This window comes from Dysidea avara, chromosome 15 (genome assembly GCF_963678975.1).
Source record: "Dysidea avara chromosome 15, odDysAvar1.4, whole genome shotgun sequence".
Taxonomy (NCBI): domain Eukaryota; kingdom Metazoa; phylum Porifera; class Demospongiae; order Dictyoceratida; family Dysideidae; genus Dysidea; species Dysidea avara.
The window spans coordinates 12,875,436-12,893,054 of NC_089286.1; the positions used below are offsets into that span (position 1 = coordinate 12,875,436).

At 37.9% G+C, this 17,619-nt stretch overlaps 3 protein-coding genes across 3 annotated transcripts in view; 2 read left to right on the plus strand and 1 right to left on the minus strand.

Annotated features, from left to right (window-relative positions):
- Positions 1-17,619, plus strand: part of LOC136245826 (uncharacterized) — an 82,295-nt gene that overhangs the window by 28,358 nt on the left and 36,318 nt on the right. The gene's annotated exons all lie outside the window — the stretch shown is intronic.
- Positions 4,943-10,940, minus strand: LOC136245311 (uncharacterized). The gene is made up of 11 exons (XM_066036794.1): positions 10,865-10,940; positions 10,676-10,808; positions 10,288-10,603; positions 10,140-10,228; positions 9,510-9,603; positions 9,326-9,450; positions 8,843-9,002; positions 7,774-7,917; positions 6,513-6,795; positions 5,004-5,051; positions 4,943-4,959 (listed from the first exon to the last, which is right to left on the minus strand). Exons 1-11 carry the CDS (start codon positions 10,938-10,940, stop codon positions 4,943-4,945), a joined length of 1,485 nt encoding a protein of 494 aa, XP_065892866.1.
- On the plus strand, positions 14,231-16,042 carry LOC136245312 (zinc finger BED domain-containing protein 4-like). The gene has a single exon (XM_066036795.1). The coding sequence runs from the start codon at positions 14,231-14,233 to the stop codon at positions 16,040-16,042; it is 1,812 nt and encodes a 603-aa protein (XP_065892867.1).

The following is a 17,619-nucleotide window of genomic DNA, read 5'->3' on the forward strand; positions in this document are numbered from 1 at the left end:
TTAGCCATAATTCAGTACAGCTTTTTTACATGGAAAAAGACTCTGTTAATCTCACTTCCCATGGAAACTCCAAGAGATATGCTTGTCCATATATGTGACTGAATTTTGGAAAACCGTCGATATACGCACACTTCACGCATTTAAAAACTATGGGTAAAAAATGCAAGCTCCAGAATAAAAATTACGCAAGTTTTTATTGCCTCGCTGGTGGGCGAATTAAGCCACCAATGGATACATCCTGGGCATCATCGTGTTCGCCTGTCCATGGGGAGTACAAAACTCTTTGTTTCATCTTCATGCACAAAAAGATTCCAAAGTTACAGACGTTTGTTTACATTGCGGTGACGAAAGAATTTACCAACAATCGTTTTTCAGTGAATTTGCCTTCCTTCTCAGACAAAGAAGCATGCCTGGGGAACAAACTATACCTTGCTGGGTGCATAAATTCATGGCGAACGCAGTGAGCGAAGATTCAATTCCGTACATCGTTGTGAAGATCATTCCTTGCATTCTGTCGCCACCACCTTGATTATTGATTGGACCAAAGCCAATATGTCATATTTACAACCAAGTCAAGTAGAAGATTTGTGGACCAAAGCAGCTAAATTATTAAGCACTCCTGGGTTTTGTCGTCGTAGTTGCTGCTGGAAATACTTCTGCAAGGGAAGTGGCTAGTATGGGTGCTTCTGATAGCTCGATACCACTGCATTTTGTGTATGCAAAGAAGTCTCGAGGATGTGGTACAGAAGTACATTGTGATTGCCCTGTCTATTCTAGCACTCCTAAGGTGTGTCATCACTCGTTAGCAGCTGCAGATGACATCAGTATTTTAAGTGATTATCTTACATTTCTTCAAAAGACCAAGGATGTAGCACTAAATCCGTCTACATTGATCTCAAATGAACTTATGGATATAGCGGTAGCTTTCACTTTGACCAGCCTTTTCAACCATCAGTATGAACAATTACTTTTCAGCATCACCAATGCCATATTATTCCTCACCTGTTCTTGATCAAGTACATACACCATCACCGATGCTCATTCAATCTAATACACCTTCACTCCACCAATACAACCAATCTCATGTTTCTAGTCAACTTATATTTCTTACAAAATTTATTGAAGGAAATCGTATTCGCACTTGCTATGGATGTGGTAGTGCAATTCTTAAAGACACAACTCAAGTCCCTCCCCCTCCTCATGACATGATCATCAGCTAAAGATAACATAATTTATATAGAGACCCTAACCCACACCAGATGCGTTTGACGGCTATTGAAGAAAATACCTATTATCATGCAATGCGTAGCTGTAACACATTTAATTAAGTAAACAAAGCCGTGCAAAGAATGTGTATTAAACTAAAGTAATACCGTATTTCTATAAATATAAGCCGCGAGAAATTTTCATGAGTTAGATTTTCGTGTTAAAAAATTTTCACCTGTGTCCTCAAGCGACGAAAATTCTTTTAACAATGAATTACGTAACTTTATTAATTCTATACAGCCTTTTCAAGGCCTTTTTTGTATACAGGAGAAGCAGAATGACAAGCAGCAAAACTGAATTGTGGCATCTCCGTTTCGGCCATGGAGGCTATACCCCAGATTCAGAAGTTGTCTGTCACAAGTCAAGCAATGGACTGGAGTGAAATGGCTGTAGCTAGAAGCTCATTTCATCAACTTGCATATTTGTGCATATATACTCCATTTAATGTGTCCTGTGGTAGTTGTCTATCACGGAATCAGATGGCATCATTACCAATGTGCGGCAAAATAGACCGGCAGCTCCCTCCTCTCCTAGGATGAGGGAGGCCTTTGTTTTTAAAAGACCGCAGCAACCTCGATCCAGGTGGCCAGAAAGCAGTTAACCGAATTCATTCAACTTCTCGAATATTACGTTGGTAAAAATTTTTTGCGTAATAAATTTTCGTCAGATGCTAGCTTTGACGAAATATTTTTAACGGTTTATAAATATAGAAATACAGTATCTGTCTCCCATAATATAAGATGTGGTTTATACTAAAGTATAAGATAGTTAGTATAATGCAAGACTATACTGAGATTATTAAGCCATTAGATATATCATCTTATATTCACAGTGGTACATATTTTGCTTAATATTCTGCTTATTATTTACCTATTATATTGATGATTAATAATTATTAACTAGTGAATGGTTTCAGAATGCTTTTAAGTAAAATAAGGAATACAAAGGCTAAATTTCTTTATCAACTCCCATACAGTGATACAGGCCTTACTGGTTACTATGGTGATCCTAGTATCACTTGTCCAAAAACTGGGCATTTCCTCCAGGGTTGGCCTACTTTATAATAAGAAGGCTGAGACTGCTTGAACTCTTATCAACTGTCATACATTGATATAAAACTTACTGGTTACTATGGTGAATTTGGTAACACTTGTCCAACAACTAAGCTGGTTTTCCAGGGTTGGTCTACTTTATAGTAAAATAAATTGGCTGAGACTGGTTTAACTGTAACATCAGTTTATCAGCTGTCATACATTACTTACTGTTTACTATGGTGATACTAGTATCACTTGTCCAACAACTGGGCTGGTCCTCCAGGTTTGGTCTACTTTAAAATAAAATAAGTAGGCTGAGACTGATTTAATGTAACATAGCTAAATAAAATCACTTTATCAATTGTCATACATTGATACACAACTTCCTGGTTACTATGGTGATCCTAGTATCACTTGTCCAACAACTAGGCTTGTACTCCAGGGTAGGTCTAATTTACAATAAAATAAGTTGGCTGAGACTGCTTGAACTCTAACATAAATAAAATCAGATTATTAACTCTCATACATTAATACAGAATTTACTGCTTACTATGGTCATCCAAGTATCACTTGTCCAACAACTTGGCTGGTCCTCCAGGGTTGGTCTACTTTATAACAAAAAAGTTGGCTGAGACTGGTTTAACTATAACATAAATAAAATCAGTTTATCAACCATCACAATATTGATACTAAACTCATTGGTTACTATGGTGATCCTAATATCACTTGTCCAACAATGGGCTGGTCTCCGGGTTAGTCTACTTTACATTAAAATAAGTTGGCTGAGACTGCTTTAACTGTAACATAAACAAAATTAGTTTATCAACTGTCATACATTGATACAGAACTTTCTGGTTACTATGGTGATCCCAGTATCACTTGTCCAACAACTGGGCTGGTCCACAATGGGTTGGTCTACTTGACAATAAAAAAGTTGGCTGAGACTGTTTGAACTCTAACATAAATAAAATCAGTTTATCAACTTTCATTAATTGATACAGACCTTACTGGTTACTACGGTGATCCTAGTATCACTTGTCCAACAACTGGGCTGGTCCTCCAGATTTGGTATACTTTAAAATATATAAAATAAGTTGGCTGAGACTGGTTTAACTGTAACATAGCTAAATAAAATCAGTTTATCAATTGTCATACCTTACTGGTTACTACGGTGATCCTAGTATCACTTGTCCAACAACTGGGCTGGTCCTCCAGATTTGGTATACTTTAAAATATATAAAATAAGTTGGCTAAGACTGGTTTAACTGTAACATAGCTAAATAAAATCAGTTTATCAATTGTCATACATTGATACAATACTTACTGGTTACCATGGTGATCCTAGTATCACTTGTCCTCCAGGGTAGGTCTACTTTACAACAAAATAAGTTGGCTGAGACTACTTAAACTATAACATTAATAAAATCAGTTGATCAACTCTCATACATTGATACAAAACTTACTGGTTATAATGGTGATCATAGTATCACTTGTCCAACAACTGAGATGGTCCTCTAGGGTTGGTCTACTTCACAATATAAAAGTTGTCTGAGACAGCGTGAACTATAACATAAATGAAATCAGTTTATCAACTCTCATACATTGATACAGATACAGAACTTACTAGTTACTATGGTAATCCTAGTATCAATTGTATAACAACTTGGCTGGTCCTGTCGTGTCATGGAGGAGAGCATTTTTCTTGCTCCAATTAACACTCATATTGGGATCAGGAAATTATTTAATAATTTGTACAATAATTAGTAATTGTCAAAGTTTCATAAAAAATTATAAATCTGTTATTTATCAAGCCCAGCTTGAACTCTACGACACTCCCAGGAGACTGAAAACATAATCAAACATAATTCCTTGTGTAAACCTTCTTGTAGTGCCTTATGCAATTGTGTAGATAGCTCGTGTAATTCTAATGGGAATAAATTAATTTATTTTGTCCAGTAGGCTTGCGCCAATTATGCCGGCATAATTTTGAGCATAATAGGCTAGCAAAAGCATAAGCATTATGCTTTTGCTAGCCTATTAGGATGATGTTCAAGAATTTTAATTAAAATGTGCAATGTGCACCCCAAAATACTGCACAACACAAACACACTGTACATTATTACTGCAATTAATTGCAAATTATTACTGCAATTATGTAACAAGTCTCCAATAAAATCCTCTTTGCCAAGGGGCAAGGACAGTGGTACAGTTCCATTTAATTTCCCATGAAGATAAATACCTTAGAACATCTTTGTCCCAAAATATCTGTCCATTCAGTGCCATATTGGTTAGCTTAAATTGTGATGCATTGTCTGAAATTATTATTGAGTCAGTTTTCTCACTGTGAGACACCAATTGTCTTAAGACAAATTCGAAACTGTGTTGCAGTCAAATCCAATATCCATTCTAAGTGCATTGCTCATACTGCCAAGCATATAGCTACATACTTTTAAAAGCTCTGTTCCAAGCATAACATGTATAGGTTACAGGTAATCCAATCCAATAAACTGATACAGTTCCAGCTCTGACACCCTTTCTCTAGGCCACGGTGGCATATTTGATAGCTGAAATGATCACTTAAACTTCTGACATATCACACACTTGGATAGTATACTCCTTACTTGTGCTCGGCCTTGGAGAATTCAGTATTCTTCCTCAACTGAAATAGGGTGTGAGCAACTCCAGCATGAACCAGTTCCTAACCTCTGATCAATAACACTGTAAACCATTCATGTTTAGGAAACTTGGGACCTATGATAAAGAAGTATTCACATATCTACCATAACATCTCAATATTCCTACATCATCTAATTTGAGACTCAATTGCCTCTGTTGACAACTGTTCCTGTGTTTCTCAACTGTAACAAACACATAAGGGTATCTTCTGTAGTGTTGCAAACCGGTATGAAAAACCGGTTATTAACCGGTATTGTCTACGTCAAGTCAATTATTGGCTAAGAATCCTTTAACCCGGTTTGCCCACCCACTTGGTTAACCATTAATTACCCCTGCTGACAAGTGCTAACATCATAACATAACTTCAAAGAGTGTGTAAACATGTGATTGTAATGGCTGTTATTGTAAGGCAGGATGTTGATGGTCACTTTGGTACCACCCTAAGGCTTTCAACATGCATGTTTAGTACCATAATGTCTGCAAATTTACAATACAATAACCAGTCAATATCCAATTATTCACCTTCTAATAACCGTTTAGTAAACTCTGCAGGTTCACAGCACTAATCTTCTGTGTTGAATAACAATAATCCACAGCAGAATGGCGCCCTTAATTTCCTTAGAATAAATTGAATCAGCAACCATGTTAACAAATACTTTCCTAATAACTTGTGTTTTCTAAAAATCTTCACCCTGGTCTCTAAATTACATTTCTGTATGTAGATAAACTTGAGACAGGATACCGTGACACGAGAAGCTTTCATAATGAAGAGCACTTGGTTTTATCCATCATCAATGGTGATGGACAAGAATGAGCATTTTCAGAATCATTTACAATATTAGTGACTTCTATAACATTAAACCTTTTCCTGTCTAGATCCAGTAGTTTCCCTCTGGTGTTAATCAGACAAGTTTAATTGGCCATGTAGATTCAGTAAATTTCAACCATTCTGGTCCATGCCACCACAAATCATTGTTGACTATTTCTGGTACAGTAAGATCCTAGTGGCATAATCAGCCAGATTTTATAGCATGTTGAAGCATAGTAACATGTATTAATGAAGTTTTAACGTAATGACAATGTTTTGATGGCTATTAGCCCATGCTTTTAAAACCACGATCGATTTTCAGATGCTACTGTATAAAACAAACATGATGAGTTCTCGTTAGTTCTTTCATATATTAGGCGAGTGCGCCCCAAGTGATATATATCACTTATACCACGGCTGCTTGGGATTTTGCTGACATATACACCCGCAGCCCTCGGGCTTTGGGTGTATATATCAGCAAAATCCCAAGCAGCCGTGGTATAACTATTAAGTCATGACCCTCATTGTACTAGCCGCAGCTATAACAATGAAGCTATCATCTTGAAGTAGATTTGGCATAGAGCAAAAGGGCAAGCAAGCAAAAACTTTCACCTATGCATATAATTTCAACCCCTATAAGTTACAAATCAAAGTATTCAAGCTAACATCTCTTCATAATTATATAATATTTTTGCCGCATTATATACATGCGTATAACCCCTGCTAACCTGCAGATAGCTTTTGCTCCTTTCTTGTAAAAAAGTCTAAAAAATCACTTGGATTGCTCTTCATCCGATCACATATGCCCAATTCATTTAGACCAGCCTTAAGCTGATCTAGTTCGGCCATGGAGCGATATATTGTGCTGTGGAGGAAAAGAGCCCTTATAATGTGCTCCTTGTCAGCAATTGTTACGTTCTGCAATTCCCTGGTGTAGCCTGCTCCCAAGATCAACTCAATTTTATCTCTAACTAATCGCTTTAATGCGTCAAGGTCACTGCAGGGTGTCAACTGTAATGATATATCAATATCTACGCATTGTATGTTAAAGGAAACAAAATTGTGATTATGTCAACAAAATAAATTCTCATTGCATGGGTAATGACCGCACTACACTTGCCTTACTAGTAGAAATTTTCCTATTCTAGTGATGTATAGCATAGAGCCTTGTGCAATGAAGGGATTAAACGTCCACTATACACCAAATGGCTAGTTCCCTTGTTTCACAACTTGCTGTTTCTATTATTATTTTAACACTCCTGCCCTTAATGCAGACGTTATAGTTTTTGTATGGAAATGATGGTCAGTAGGAACCATTGACACATTGTTTGATAATCTATGCATGAAATAATATAATTATACTATGCAACATACTTCTTCTACAAGCTGTCTGGTATCCGGGTCAGGGATCTCCTCGACTCTAGCAGTCAGCCTTTCAACATCTTGGCTACAGATGTAGTCAAACGTAGCTCTTCCAAAAAAGGGAAAGCCATTTCCCCCTTGGTAAATGGACATAGCCATTAGCATGCCGATGCTGTGAAATTTCCTCTGCTATGAAAATAAAATAAATGGTTCGATAAGCAAATGGTCATGCTTTTATATATGTAGGTGATTTGTTTTCAGTAATGATTATGTGTCTATTCATGTCATTTCACATTACTAACAGTTGCTTTATAGCTTGATAACTATTTTACTTAATTTTTTAATGCTACATAAATGCAACAGGGAACAATATTATAATTGCGTTTACAGAAAGTACTTGTCAGGCTGAACTGACATCTAACAGTGGATAAATCAAGCCCATATAGCTAGCTGGAATCATTTTAAGCCAATCTAGTCTTAAAAGTAAGTTAACTAGTTGATAGATTAATAATTGCATGTGAGATGCACTCCCTATTTTTGCTCACCACTAAGGGTGCAGAAACATAAGCAAAGTGATTGTTATATAGAAGTTGCACACTCTAATATTACTTACAAATACAAACATACCTGCAGACCAGTTATGTCATGATCGATGGACAGACGATCACTGTCACCAGTACACATTCTGGCTTTTATTTCATAGCCTAGGAGACACCAAAATTCTCGTTTTGGTCCTCCCTGGTCAATGGCAGGTTCTCCCATAAACTGTACCTATAGCAAAGCCAGTGCAGCAATTTAAACAGCATCTCGTGTGCATATAAATGAGATTTACTAGTGGCCATTTAATTTTAATGAGTGCAACTTACAGTAAATGCCTACTAGTATATACATGACCTCTACATGCATGGTCTATGAATCCTAACTACTTGCAATTGTTTGTTTATGTTTCTGTATCATAATTTTTACCGGTGAACCCACACATAGCTACCACATAAACACTGTTGCCAAAACAACTTTTATATGTGCTGCTACCGTCAAAGCATTACCAGCTATATGTCCAGACTGTTATATGCAAGGTTGCAAATGAATTGGTATGGCAAGCACCTCTGCAATAAATTCAGTTGTTGCAGAAAATATATAGGCGGTTCACTGAGAAGCCATGATACTGGGAATTGAAACCTTACATTTTCTACAAGCATAAATTGGGAAAGTTAATGATGCATGCATTGTACTGTACACACTTCGGCATGCCAACAGGCACCAACTGAAGCCTATGTTATTGAGTTACCCTTGTCTGAAGGAATCACTGGGCCAATCAGTCAGGAGAGAGTTCCATTGATACTAAAATTCCGTAGCAACAATTTTCACCAATTTGGAAACACTTTTGGGCTTGATGTTACCTAGCCAATACTACGTACCATGGCACCATGAAGGTAATGTGAGGCCGGTTTCTGGTTTGATATATACTTTTGTAATGACAAGTTGGAAGCCTCCATGATCACTGATATGCTTTACTTTTGTACCGTTTAAAGCATCCACAGAAAGTAATACCAACTAGTATAGCTATATTAGATGCATTTCAAAGCTTGGCTTCTTGAAGGCCATATCCCTTTTCACAATATGTGACTGCTTTCTTTTTTGTGCACCACACAAATATCAATACTACAGTGTATAAGCTAGCTATATCACTACTCACAGTCAACTTTTTGTATGGACTAAAAGTCCTTCTTCTGACACTCAGTAGTGCATCCTCCAGCACACTGGACCTTCTGATTCTGAGTGTGAAGTCCTCATCGCTCATCATTTGTGTTAGCTGCCCTATTACTGACAGCAGTGGATGGGCATTATCTCCAGTCCTATCAATGGAGAATGATTGTATGAGCTGAATTCACAGGTGTACGGTAAAATAAAAAGCAATGATATATACCTCACTGTAAAGTGTTAATAATAAAAAAAAATACAAGGGAGGTAATCTACACCAGCAGCTATACTGTACCGGTTGACATTCAACTTCAAGTATAGTCGTAACTGCAAGTTATTAATGTCAACTAGAATAGCTGCAGGTAGGCAGTGAGTCAGTAAATCAATTAGAAAAATTCAGTTGAATAGACCTTTTCCACAATATCATAGGGACTTATTCAAACTATATTTATCAAGCATTCGTACTGTATCATCTTACAATTGAGGGTCTTGGTCTTGGTCAGGGGATACATCCACAGGCTGAGCAACTGCCATTGCAGAATCATCTGATACTGCACCCACCACTGAGTCCTGCCCGAGCACTTCTAAATCTTCATGTTCACTCTGTAAAAAATATAAGCATATTATAGTGTACGCACACACACACACACACAAAGATGTACCTCAGTATCTGAGTCCAAATTTATTGGACCAGGTGGTGGTGACCATGAATCACGGTAGCTGTCGCCATTCTCTGATGACTCCTCTGACTCCCTACTAAAACAAAGGCATTAAGTAGCACTCTGTGCATGTGCAATGGACCGTGCTTGTAATATAATTATACAGTTCTGTCTAGCTGGGCATGGTTGGTGTGTGTTTTCCTGGATCCACAGTTTAAAAGTAGCTATTATCAGAAATGTCCTTTGATGAGAGCAGCCAGACAAAGGAGCTATGGTACCTTATACTTGTGTAGGACACACGACTCATGCCTCAGCATTGAATTAGAATGCCTGCATTATGTACTGAACATGCATTATGAACAATTCAATACACTACACTGAGGGGCTGAAATTTGAAATAAACTTTATTTGCTATTTATGATTACAGAAATAACACACAACATAATAGTACTGATCAGTAAAGCATATAGTGAGTACTAATTCAACACACAATACCAAGCTATACCTTGTCCATATAAATTCAATGCTGCATGCAGTTGTAGTATTATTAAGAGGTGTCAATTTGGTCAAAGTGGATTGACTAAACTTTCAAGATTTTGTACAAGCTGTAATGTATTTTATGCATGTGCTCACCTGGGCCTGCATACCTCCAGATGCTCACGCAGCTCTGCTATTGGTATCAGCTCCTGGCACTGGAGACACTTCTGTCGTATACTCTGCACCTGATAGGAGCATGCAGAATATTGCTTGGTTACTCTAACTAAACATGACATTTTCCCACCTCTTCTTCAACTTCCTCCGTAGGAGTTAGGTCCAAATTGAGTTGGATAGGCCTGATGTATATCCTGGCAGTCCCTATCCAAGATTTCAGAAGCCTCGGCGAATTGCTGATTTTGAATGGTATGAGCTCTAACTGCCGGGTGCTTGCTGCACACTTCAGCAGTTCGAACCCTCCGCCCTGTCGAAGTTTAGGAAATCTAGTTAGCAGTGCCTCCTGAAACTCCTGTGGTGTACACTTCACATCAGATATTGTCACGCTTCTCTCGCCAAGGCCAGCAAGGACCAGCTCATTCTTTCTTAAGCTACTTGATGGCACCCTGCCCTCATCAGTCTCAGCGAGACAATAATATTTGTGTGTCTAGGTGCTGAGCTTTGGCCGTTTAGCCTGCCTCAAAGCAGCAGCACCACTACGTTGTTTTCCTCCAAAATTATGTCGTTGCTCCACAGCGATCGATCCAGTTCTTGCGTCTCTCAGTGCAACCATAGCCTGGCCATAAGCACCCTCCAGTCTCTGCCGTCTTACTATAGCAATAATACAACAATTTAAAGCAATTGAGTAATAACAGAACATGACACACGTGTGCAATTAAGTTCCTCAGTCTTGGTGGATATATCATTTTGTGCGTAAGCAACAACAACTAGAGCTCTAAACATTAGAACTTGTAAGCTTGCAATAATAGCTAGGAGCACCAAATTTGACACACAGGATAGGCCAAAAAGTTCTAATAACAAGTAACTTACAATGATTCCTAAGAAGTTGTTCAATCAGCAAGTTTTAGCTAGTAGATAATTCCACTGAATTTAAATAAACTTAAAATTTTGCAACAACCTACCTGAAGCAGTTTTAGCCACACTTTTGTGTTTGATTCTACCTATTGAAGGTATGTGTATATGTGAAGCTGGTTACTGCATGGTCTGTAAAAGGATACAAAACCTCCATTATCCCTGATAGCTTATAATACAATAGGAGGTCAAAAGAGTAGTGTAATGCTGACTCAGACAAATTTGCAAGTAACACACTCTCTAAATTTGATGAGGTGGCAATTTCCCTGTAGAAAGATCAGCTAGAAGAAGTCACCTTGTAGAGAGTTCAGCTACAAAGAAACCATCATGTAGAGAGTTCAGCTGCAAACAATCACCTGTAGAGAGTTCAGCTACAAACAAATCTCCCTGTAGAAAGATCAGCTAGAAGAAGTTTCCTTGTAGAGAGTTCAGCTACAAACAAATCACCCAGTAGTAAGATCAGCTAGAAGAAGTTATCTTGTGGAGAGTTCAGCTACAAAGAAACCATCATGTAGAGAGTTCAGCTGCAAACAAATCACCTGTAGAGAGTTCAGCTACAAACAAATCTCCCTGTAGAGAGATCAGCTAGAAGAAGTTACCTTGTAGAGAGTTCAGCTACAAAGAAACCATCATGTAGAGAGTTCAGCTACAAACAAAACTCCCTGTAGAGAGATCAGCTAGAAGAAATTACCTTGTAAAGAGTTCAGCTACAAAGAAACCACCATGTATAGAGTTCAGCTGCAAAGAAATCACCTATAGAGAGTTTGGCTACAAACAAATCTCCCTGTAGAGAGATCAGCTAGAATATCAGCTAAAAGAAGTTACCTTGTGGAGAGTTCAGCAATAAAGAAACCATCATGTAGAGAGTTCAGCTGCAAACAAATCACCTGTAGAGAGTTCAGCTACAAACAAATTTCCCTGTAGAGAGATCAGCTAGAAGAAGTTTCCTTGTAGAGAGTTCAGCTACAAACAAATCACCTAGTAGAAAGATCAGCTAGAAGAAGTTACCTTGTAGAGAGTTCAACTACAAAGAAACCATCATGTAGAGAGTTCAGCTGCAAACAAATCACCTGTAGAGAGTTCAGCTACAAACAAAACTCCCTGTAGAGACATCAGCTAGAAGAAATTACCTTGTGGAGAGTTCAGCTACAAAGAAAAACCACCATGTATAGAATTCAGCTGCAAAGAAATCACCTGTAAAGAGTTTTGCTACAAACAAATCTCTCTGTAGAGAGATCAGCTAGAAGAAGTTTCCTTGTAGAGAGTTCAGCTACAAACAAGTCACCCTGTAGAAAGATCAGCTAGAAGAAGTTACCTTGTGGAGAGTTCAGCTACAAAGAAACCATGTAGAGAGTTCAGCTGCAAACAAATCACCTGTAGAGAGTTCAGCTACAAACAAATCACCCTGTAGAGAGATCAGCTAGACGAAATTACCTTGTAGAGAGTTCAGTTACAAAGAAACCACCATGTAGAGAGTTCAGCTTCAAAGAAATCACCCTGTAGAAAATTCAGCCACAAACAAATTGCCCTGTAGAAAGACCAGTTAGAAGAAGTTACCTTGTAGAGAGTTCAGCTACAAAGAAACCATTCTGTAAAGAGCTCAGCTGCAAAAAAATCACCTGCACAGAATTCAGCTACAAACAAATCACCCTGTAAAGAGATCATCTAGAAGAAATTACCTTGTAGATAGTTCATCTACAAACAAATCACCCTATAGAGAGATCAACTAGAAAAAGTTACCTTGTAGATTATTCAGCTACAAACAATTCACCCTGTAGAGAGAGCAGCAAGAAGAAGTCACCTTGTAGAGTGTTCAGTTACAAAGAAACCACCAGGGGCGGATCCAAAGTTTGGAAAGAGGGGGGGCACCTTTCTGAAAAACAGTTGAAGACCAAAAAAACTTGCTGAAAACCAGTTGAAGACCAAAAAAAAAAAAAAAAAAAGGTCACGACAATAATAGCTAGTTATCCTTACCAACTATATCACGTCTGTTATGTAAAATAAAATCCTATTTATAGCTTCATAGGTAAGCTACACTGCCTCATGAACATTGTGACTGCTTTATTAGAGTAATTGACTGCTCTATTAGAGTATCTCGATCTTGTATGCAATTTCTTGAAGGGGGGGGGGGCATTTGCCCCAAATGCCCCATCCTGGATCCGCCATTGACCACCATGGAGAGTTCTGTAATAAATATATGTATTATATATATAATTTGTACATTTACTGATAAAATCAGAAATATTTAAAGTACATCTGCTTCATCTTTTCTTCTTCTTGTGGTAAAGAAAAAAAGACAGGTTAAATAAGTCCCAAAGCCGCTATGGCCGCCTTTGGGGTATAGAAATACAAAAAGAAATGAAATCTAATCCAAAACAGCCAAGCTGTAAAAAAACAGTGCGGCCCTCAAAAAGGCTATGGTGAAAAAAGATGTGAAATCCAAGGTGGCGGCCAAGAAATTGCTGTGATGGTAGATTAATGGTAAAAATTTTAATAACGGCAATTTAGGTGAATTTTTTGCCAAGACCAAGCAGCACACAAATTCACCTGAATTGTCGTTATTAAAATTTTTACCATTAATCTACCATCACAGCCATTTCTTGGCCGCCACCTTGGATTTCACATCTTTTTTTACCATAGCCTTTTTGAGGGCCGCACTGTTTTTTTTACAGCTTGGCTGTTTTGGATTAGATAATAATAACAACACTGTTATACTGTACTGTGTATAACACAACCTGTATATTATAACACTGTTATACTGTACTGTTTATAACACAACCTGTAAATAACACTGTTATACTGCACTGTGTATAACACAGCCTATACATAGGTGTGTATAATTTGAGTATAACAGTGCTATACACACCCTAGTATACCAGTGTATAACAGCTATTTTTCACTGTGTGAGTTAATTACAAAGACGACGAGTTGTAAAACTGTGGCACGACACTGACATGAAGACCATGCAGGCATGATTTAAATTATGGCTAGAGGTGTACCGATAAACCAATATATATCGTATCGGTGGCCGATATAACAATTTAACCCTATATCGAAAAAGCCGATAAAATACAATAACACCGATTCGATATACCGATATATGCACGTGTGCATTCGGAAAAGTTTTATTCGTATAATTTGAAATATAAATTTGTAAGGTCATGGTGAAAAACGTGTCGAAAAAGAGGAGTGTGATTTGGGAGTACTTTAATATTAACCCTGAAGATGAAAAAAACGCTATATGTAACACTTGTGATGAAGCTGTAAGCCGAGGTGGAGCGAGCGCAAAGAATTTTAATACAAGTAATCTACAATACCATTTGAAACAAGAACACCGTGTAAAATTTGATGAATTGGAAGTAAAAGAAGCCGAGAGAAACGACCAAAGGGAAGCAGAACAGGACACGAAGCGGAGAAAGGCTGATGTGCGTCAGCTCACGCTGAACAAAGTGAAGGAAAACAAAGACGCATGGACGTACGACCATCCACAACACAAGAAAATAACAAATTGGATTGCAGAAATGATGGCCCTCGACTCACAGCCATTTTCCATTGTTGAGGATGCTGGCTTTCTTCGATTATTAACCAATGTACGTCCTAGATATGTCATGCCATCTAGAAAATACTTTTCAGAAAAAATTATACCTCGCATTTTTTCTACTATCAAAACAAAGCTTCACGAAGAGATTCATTCTTATGGAGGTAAGTTCCCTGTAAGTTTTACTACAGACATTTGGACTAGGAAGGCTGGTGGAGATTCATTAATTAGTTGGACAGCCCACTTTATCAACCCAGAGAGTTTCACAAGGGAAGAGCGGATACTTCAAGTATGTCCATTTCCTGGCTCTCACACAGCTGAGGCCATATCTGAGACAATCACCAAGCTGTTAGACTCTTGGAGTATCGAGAAGTCCAGGGTACACGTTGTGGTAAGGGATAATGCTGCTAATATGGTGGCAGGCATTGAGCAGTCTGATTTACCTGCTATTGGCTGTACAATACACACCTTGCAGCTGGTCATCAAAGACTGTATTATGACACAACGTGCTGTAATTGACATGTTAGCAAGGTGCAGAAAAATTGTTGGACATTTTAAGCATTCTCACCTAGCTGTAGAGCGTTTAAATATCATTCAAAAGCAGCTAAACTTGCCTGAGCATAAGCTTGTACAGGACGAGCCTACTCGTTGGGATTCTACTTACTATTTACTAGATCGTTTAGTTGAACAACATAGGGCAATCAGCTTTTATGACACTGATTTTGAGCTTCCAGAGAAGTTGAATTCAAATGAGTGGCAGCTAGCAGAAAAGGTAGTCAAACTACTTGAGCCTATGCAGCGAATCACAAAAGAATTAAGTGCTAAAAGGGCTGTTATTTCAGAAGTGATTCCATTTTTAGAAATTTTAAAATCTGAGCTAAATGAGGAATCTGGTGATACACAAAAGAAGTTTAGAGGTATACTATCCACTAAAGAGGAACTACTGGAGTCTCTTAAATCTCGATTCAGTCATGTTTATAAAGAAGACAATTACATTATAGCCACCCTATTAGATCCAAGGTTCAAAGCCTCGTTTTTTGACAGTGCAACTAGTGAATTAGCAGTGCAAAGACTAATTGCAGTATGTCGAACAGAGCCAACATTAGTGTTGAATGAACAGGATAACACTCAACCATGTTTGGCACAGCTACAAGTTCACAACTGTGATATATCAGAGCAGCCTACCGAGCCTAGTGCTACAAACCCAAGTAGCCTACCCTTAAAAAAGAAAGGATTTAATATTTACGATTCATATAAAAAGGCAAATAAAAAACTATCACCTGCAAGTTCAACCCCAGCGGCCGACATTGAGGAAAGTCTGTCAGCAATGGTAACAGACTACATAAGTGAACCTGTCATAGACAATCCTGAAGATAAAAAATTTATGAACCCTTTTGATTACTGGAGAAAAATAAAGAACATTACTCTATGTTAGCAGTGATGGCCAAGAAATATCTATCAGCCCCACCCAGCTCTGTTCCTTCAGAAAGTTTGTTTAGTGACACTGGTATAATTGATAGCAGTAGAATACGATGCTTGCTAGCTGAAAAACTAGAAATGTTGACTTTCATTAAGCGAAACTTGATGCCAATGCCTCAACAATAGACCACTATACTGTCAACTTCATTGTGATTGTTTTCTTAGTGTAACTATAGTTGTCTCCAGTTCAACAGTACCTATAACAAAAATATTATACTGTCAATTTCATTGTGATTGTTTTCTTAGTGTAACTATAGTTGTCTCCAGTTCAACAGTACCTGTAACAAAAATATTATACTGTCAATTTCATTGTGATTGTTTTCTTAGTGTAACTATAGTTGTCTCCAGTTCAACAGTACCTATAACAAAAAATGAAATAATATGATAATACAACATAAGTTTATATCGGTATATCGTATCGGTATCGTATCGGTTTTAAATTTATTTTTATATATTGAATCGGTATCGGATCAGTTTAATTTTCTTGTATCGGTACAGCTCTAATTATGGCCCACACTAATGCTACAGGTAACGAAAAATAACCATTCTACAGTGAAGCTTACCTATTTAGGTACTTGTAATAGTTCAGTACAAGGTGATAGAGGCTTAAAATACTCTAGAAAACAAATGTGCGCTAAAAGGATTTTTCCAAGACTTGTCCGTTCATTGTAACAAACAAAGCTGCAATGTTAGACTCATTCTCCCACAACCAAATTCATTTAGGCGTGCTCATAAAAGGAATGGAGTCACCCATTGCGGGCTGTTAGCCTTGGGAGAGCACAGCAACTGAGTGATCAAAAGTGTGATGTCCTGAGATATTTCTGCTAGCAGGTCTCTTAATGGGTTTATAGACCTCATTATCTTCCAAAGATCAAAGCATTCTATGCATATCATTTTCTATTGTGCACTAGTATCTGCAGATGTAGGTGATGTCACTTGTTTCATGTCTTTTATTTTATGCTACCTAGCTATTTTTACTTGTTGCATGGATTTGTATAATGTCACATAGTCTTACTAGTACGTATAAACTCTGAAGAGCCATGATACTGCCATATGGGCCACAAGCTTGCTATGTATGGAGGCTATTTTGTGACAATCCAAGCTATCTTCTGTAGTGTACCATATGCATATCCATACAGTACAACAGTCAGAAAAGATTTATAACTGCTTTTAAGTGGTCTGACATTTTGTCCGATTGCAACCCATCATAATTTTAATGTTGCATGTGCTTTATGGAGCATACATATATAGGCATGTAAAATAGAGGGATAGTGTGCCCCCTTCCCCTCTTAGAAGCATTTCCTTCAGCAGCTAAAAATGCTATATCTCAGGGTATTTTCTAGGAAATACTAAGGGGCCAGGGGTACACTGCATGCCCCTCCCCCTCTTAGAAGCATTTCCTTCAGCAGCTAAAAATGCTATATCTCAGGGTGTTTTCTAGGAAATACTAAGGGGCCAGGGGTACACTGCATGATAAAGTTACTGTGGAGTGTCAAAAGCACACTCCAAATGGTCATAGCCATAGCCCCCAGG

Excerpts from the sequence above, each read along its gene's own strand:
- LOC136245311 (XM_066036794.1), bottom strand. The coding sequence starts at position 10,940 with ATGTTTAGAGCTCTAGTTGTTGTTGCTTACGCACAAAATGATATATCC. Across the intron at positions 9,604-10,139 it reads CTGGAGGTATGCAGGCCCAG|TAGGGAGTCAGAGGAGTCAT; the intron begins GTGAGCACATGC and ends CCTTTGTTTTAG. Across the intron at positions 7,918-8,842 it reads GTCCATACAAAAAGTTGACT|GTACAGTTTATGGGAGAACC; the intron begins GTGAGTAGTGAT and ends GCTTTGCTATAG.
- LOC136245312 (XM_066036795.1), top strand. The coding sequence starts at position 14,231 with ATGGTGAAAAACGTGTCGAAAAAGAGGAGTGTGATTTGGGAGTACTTT.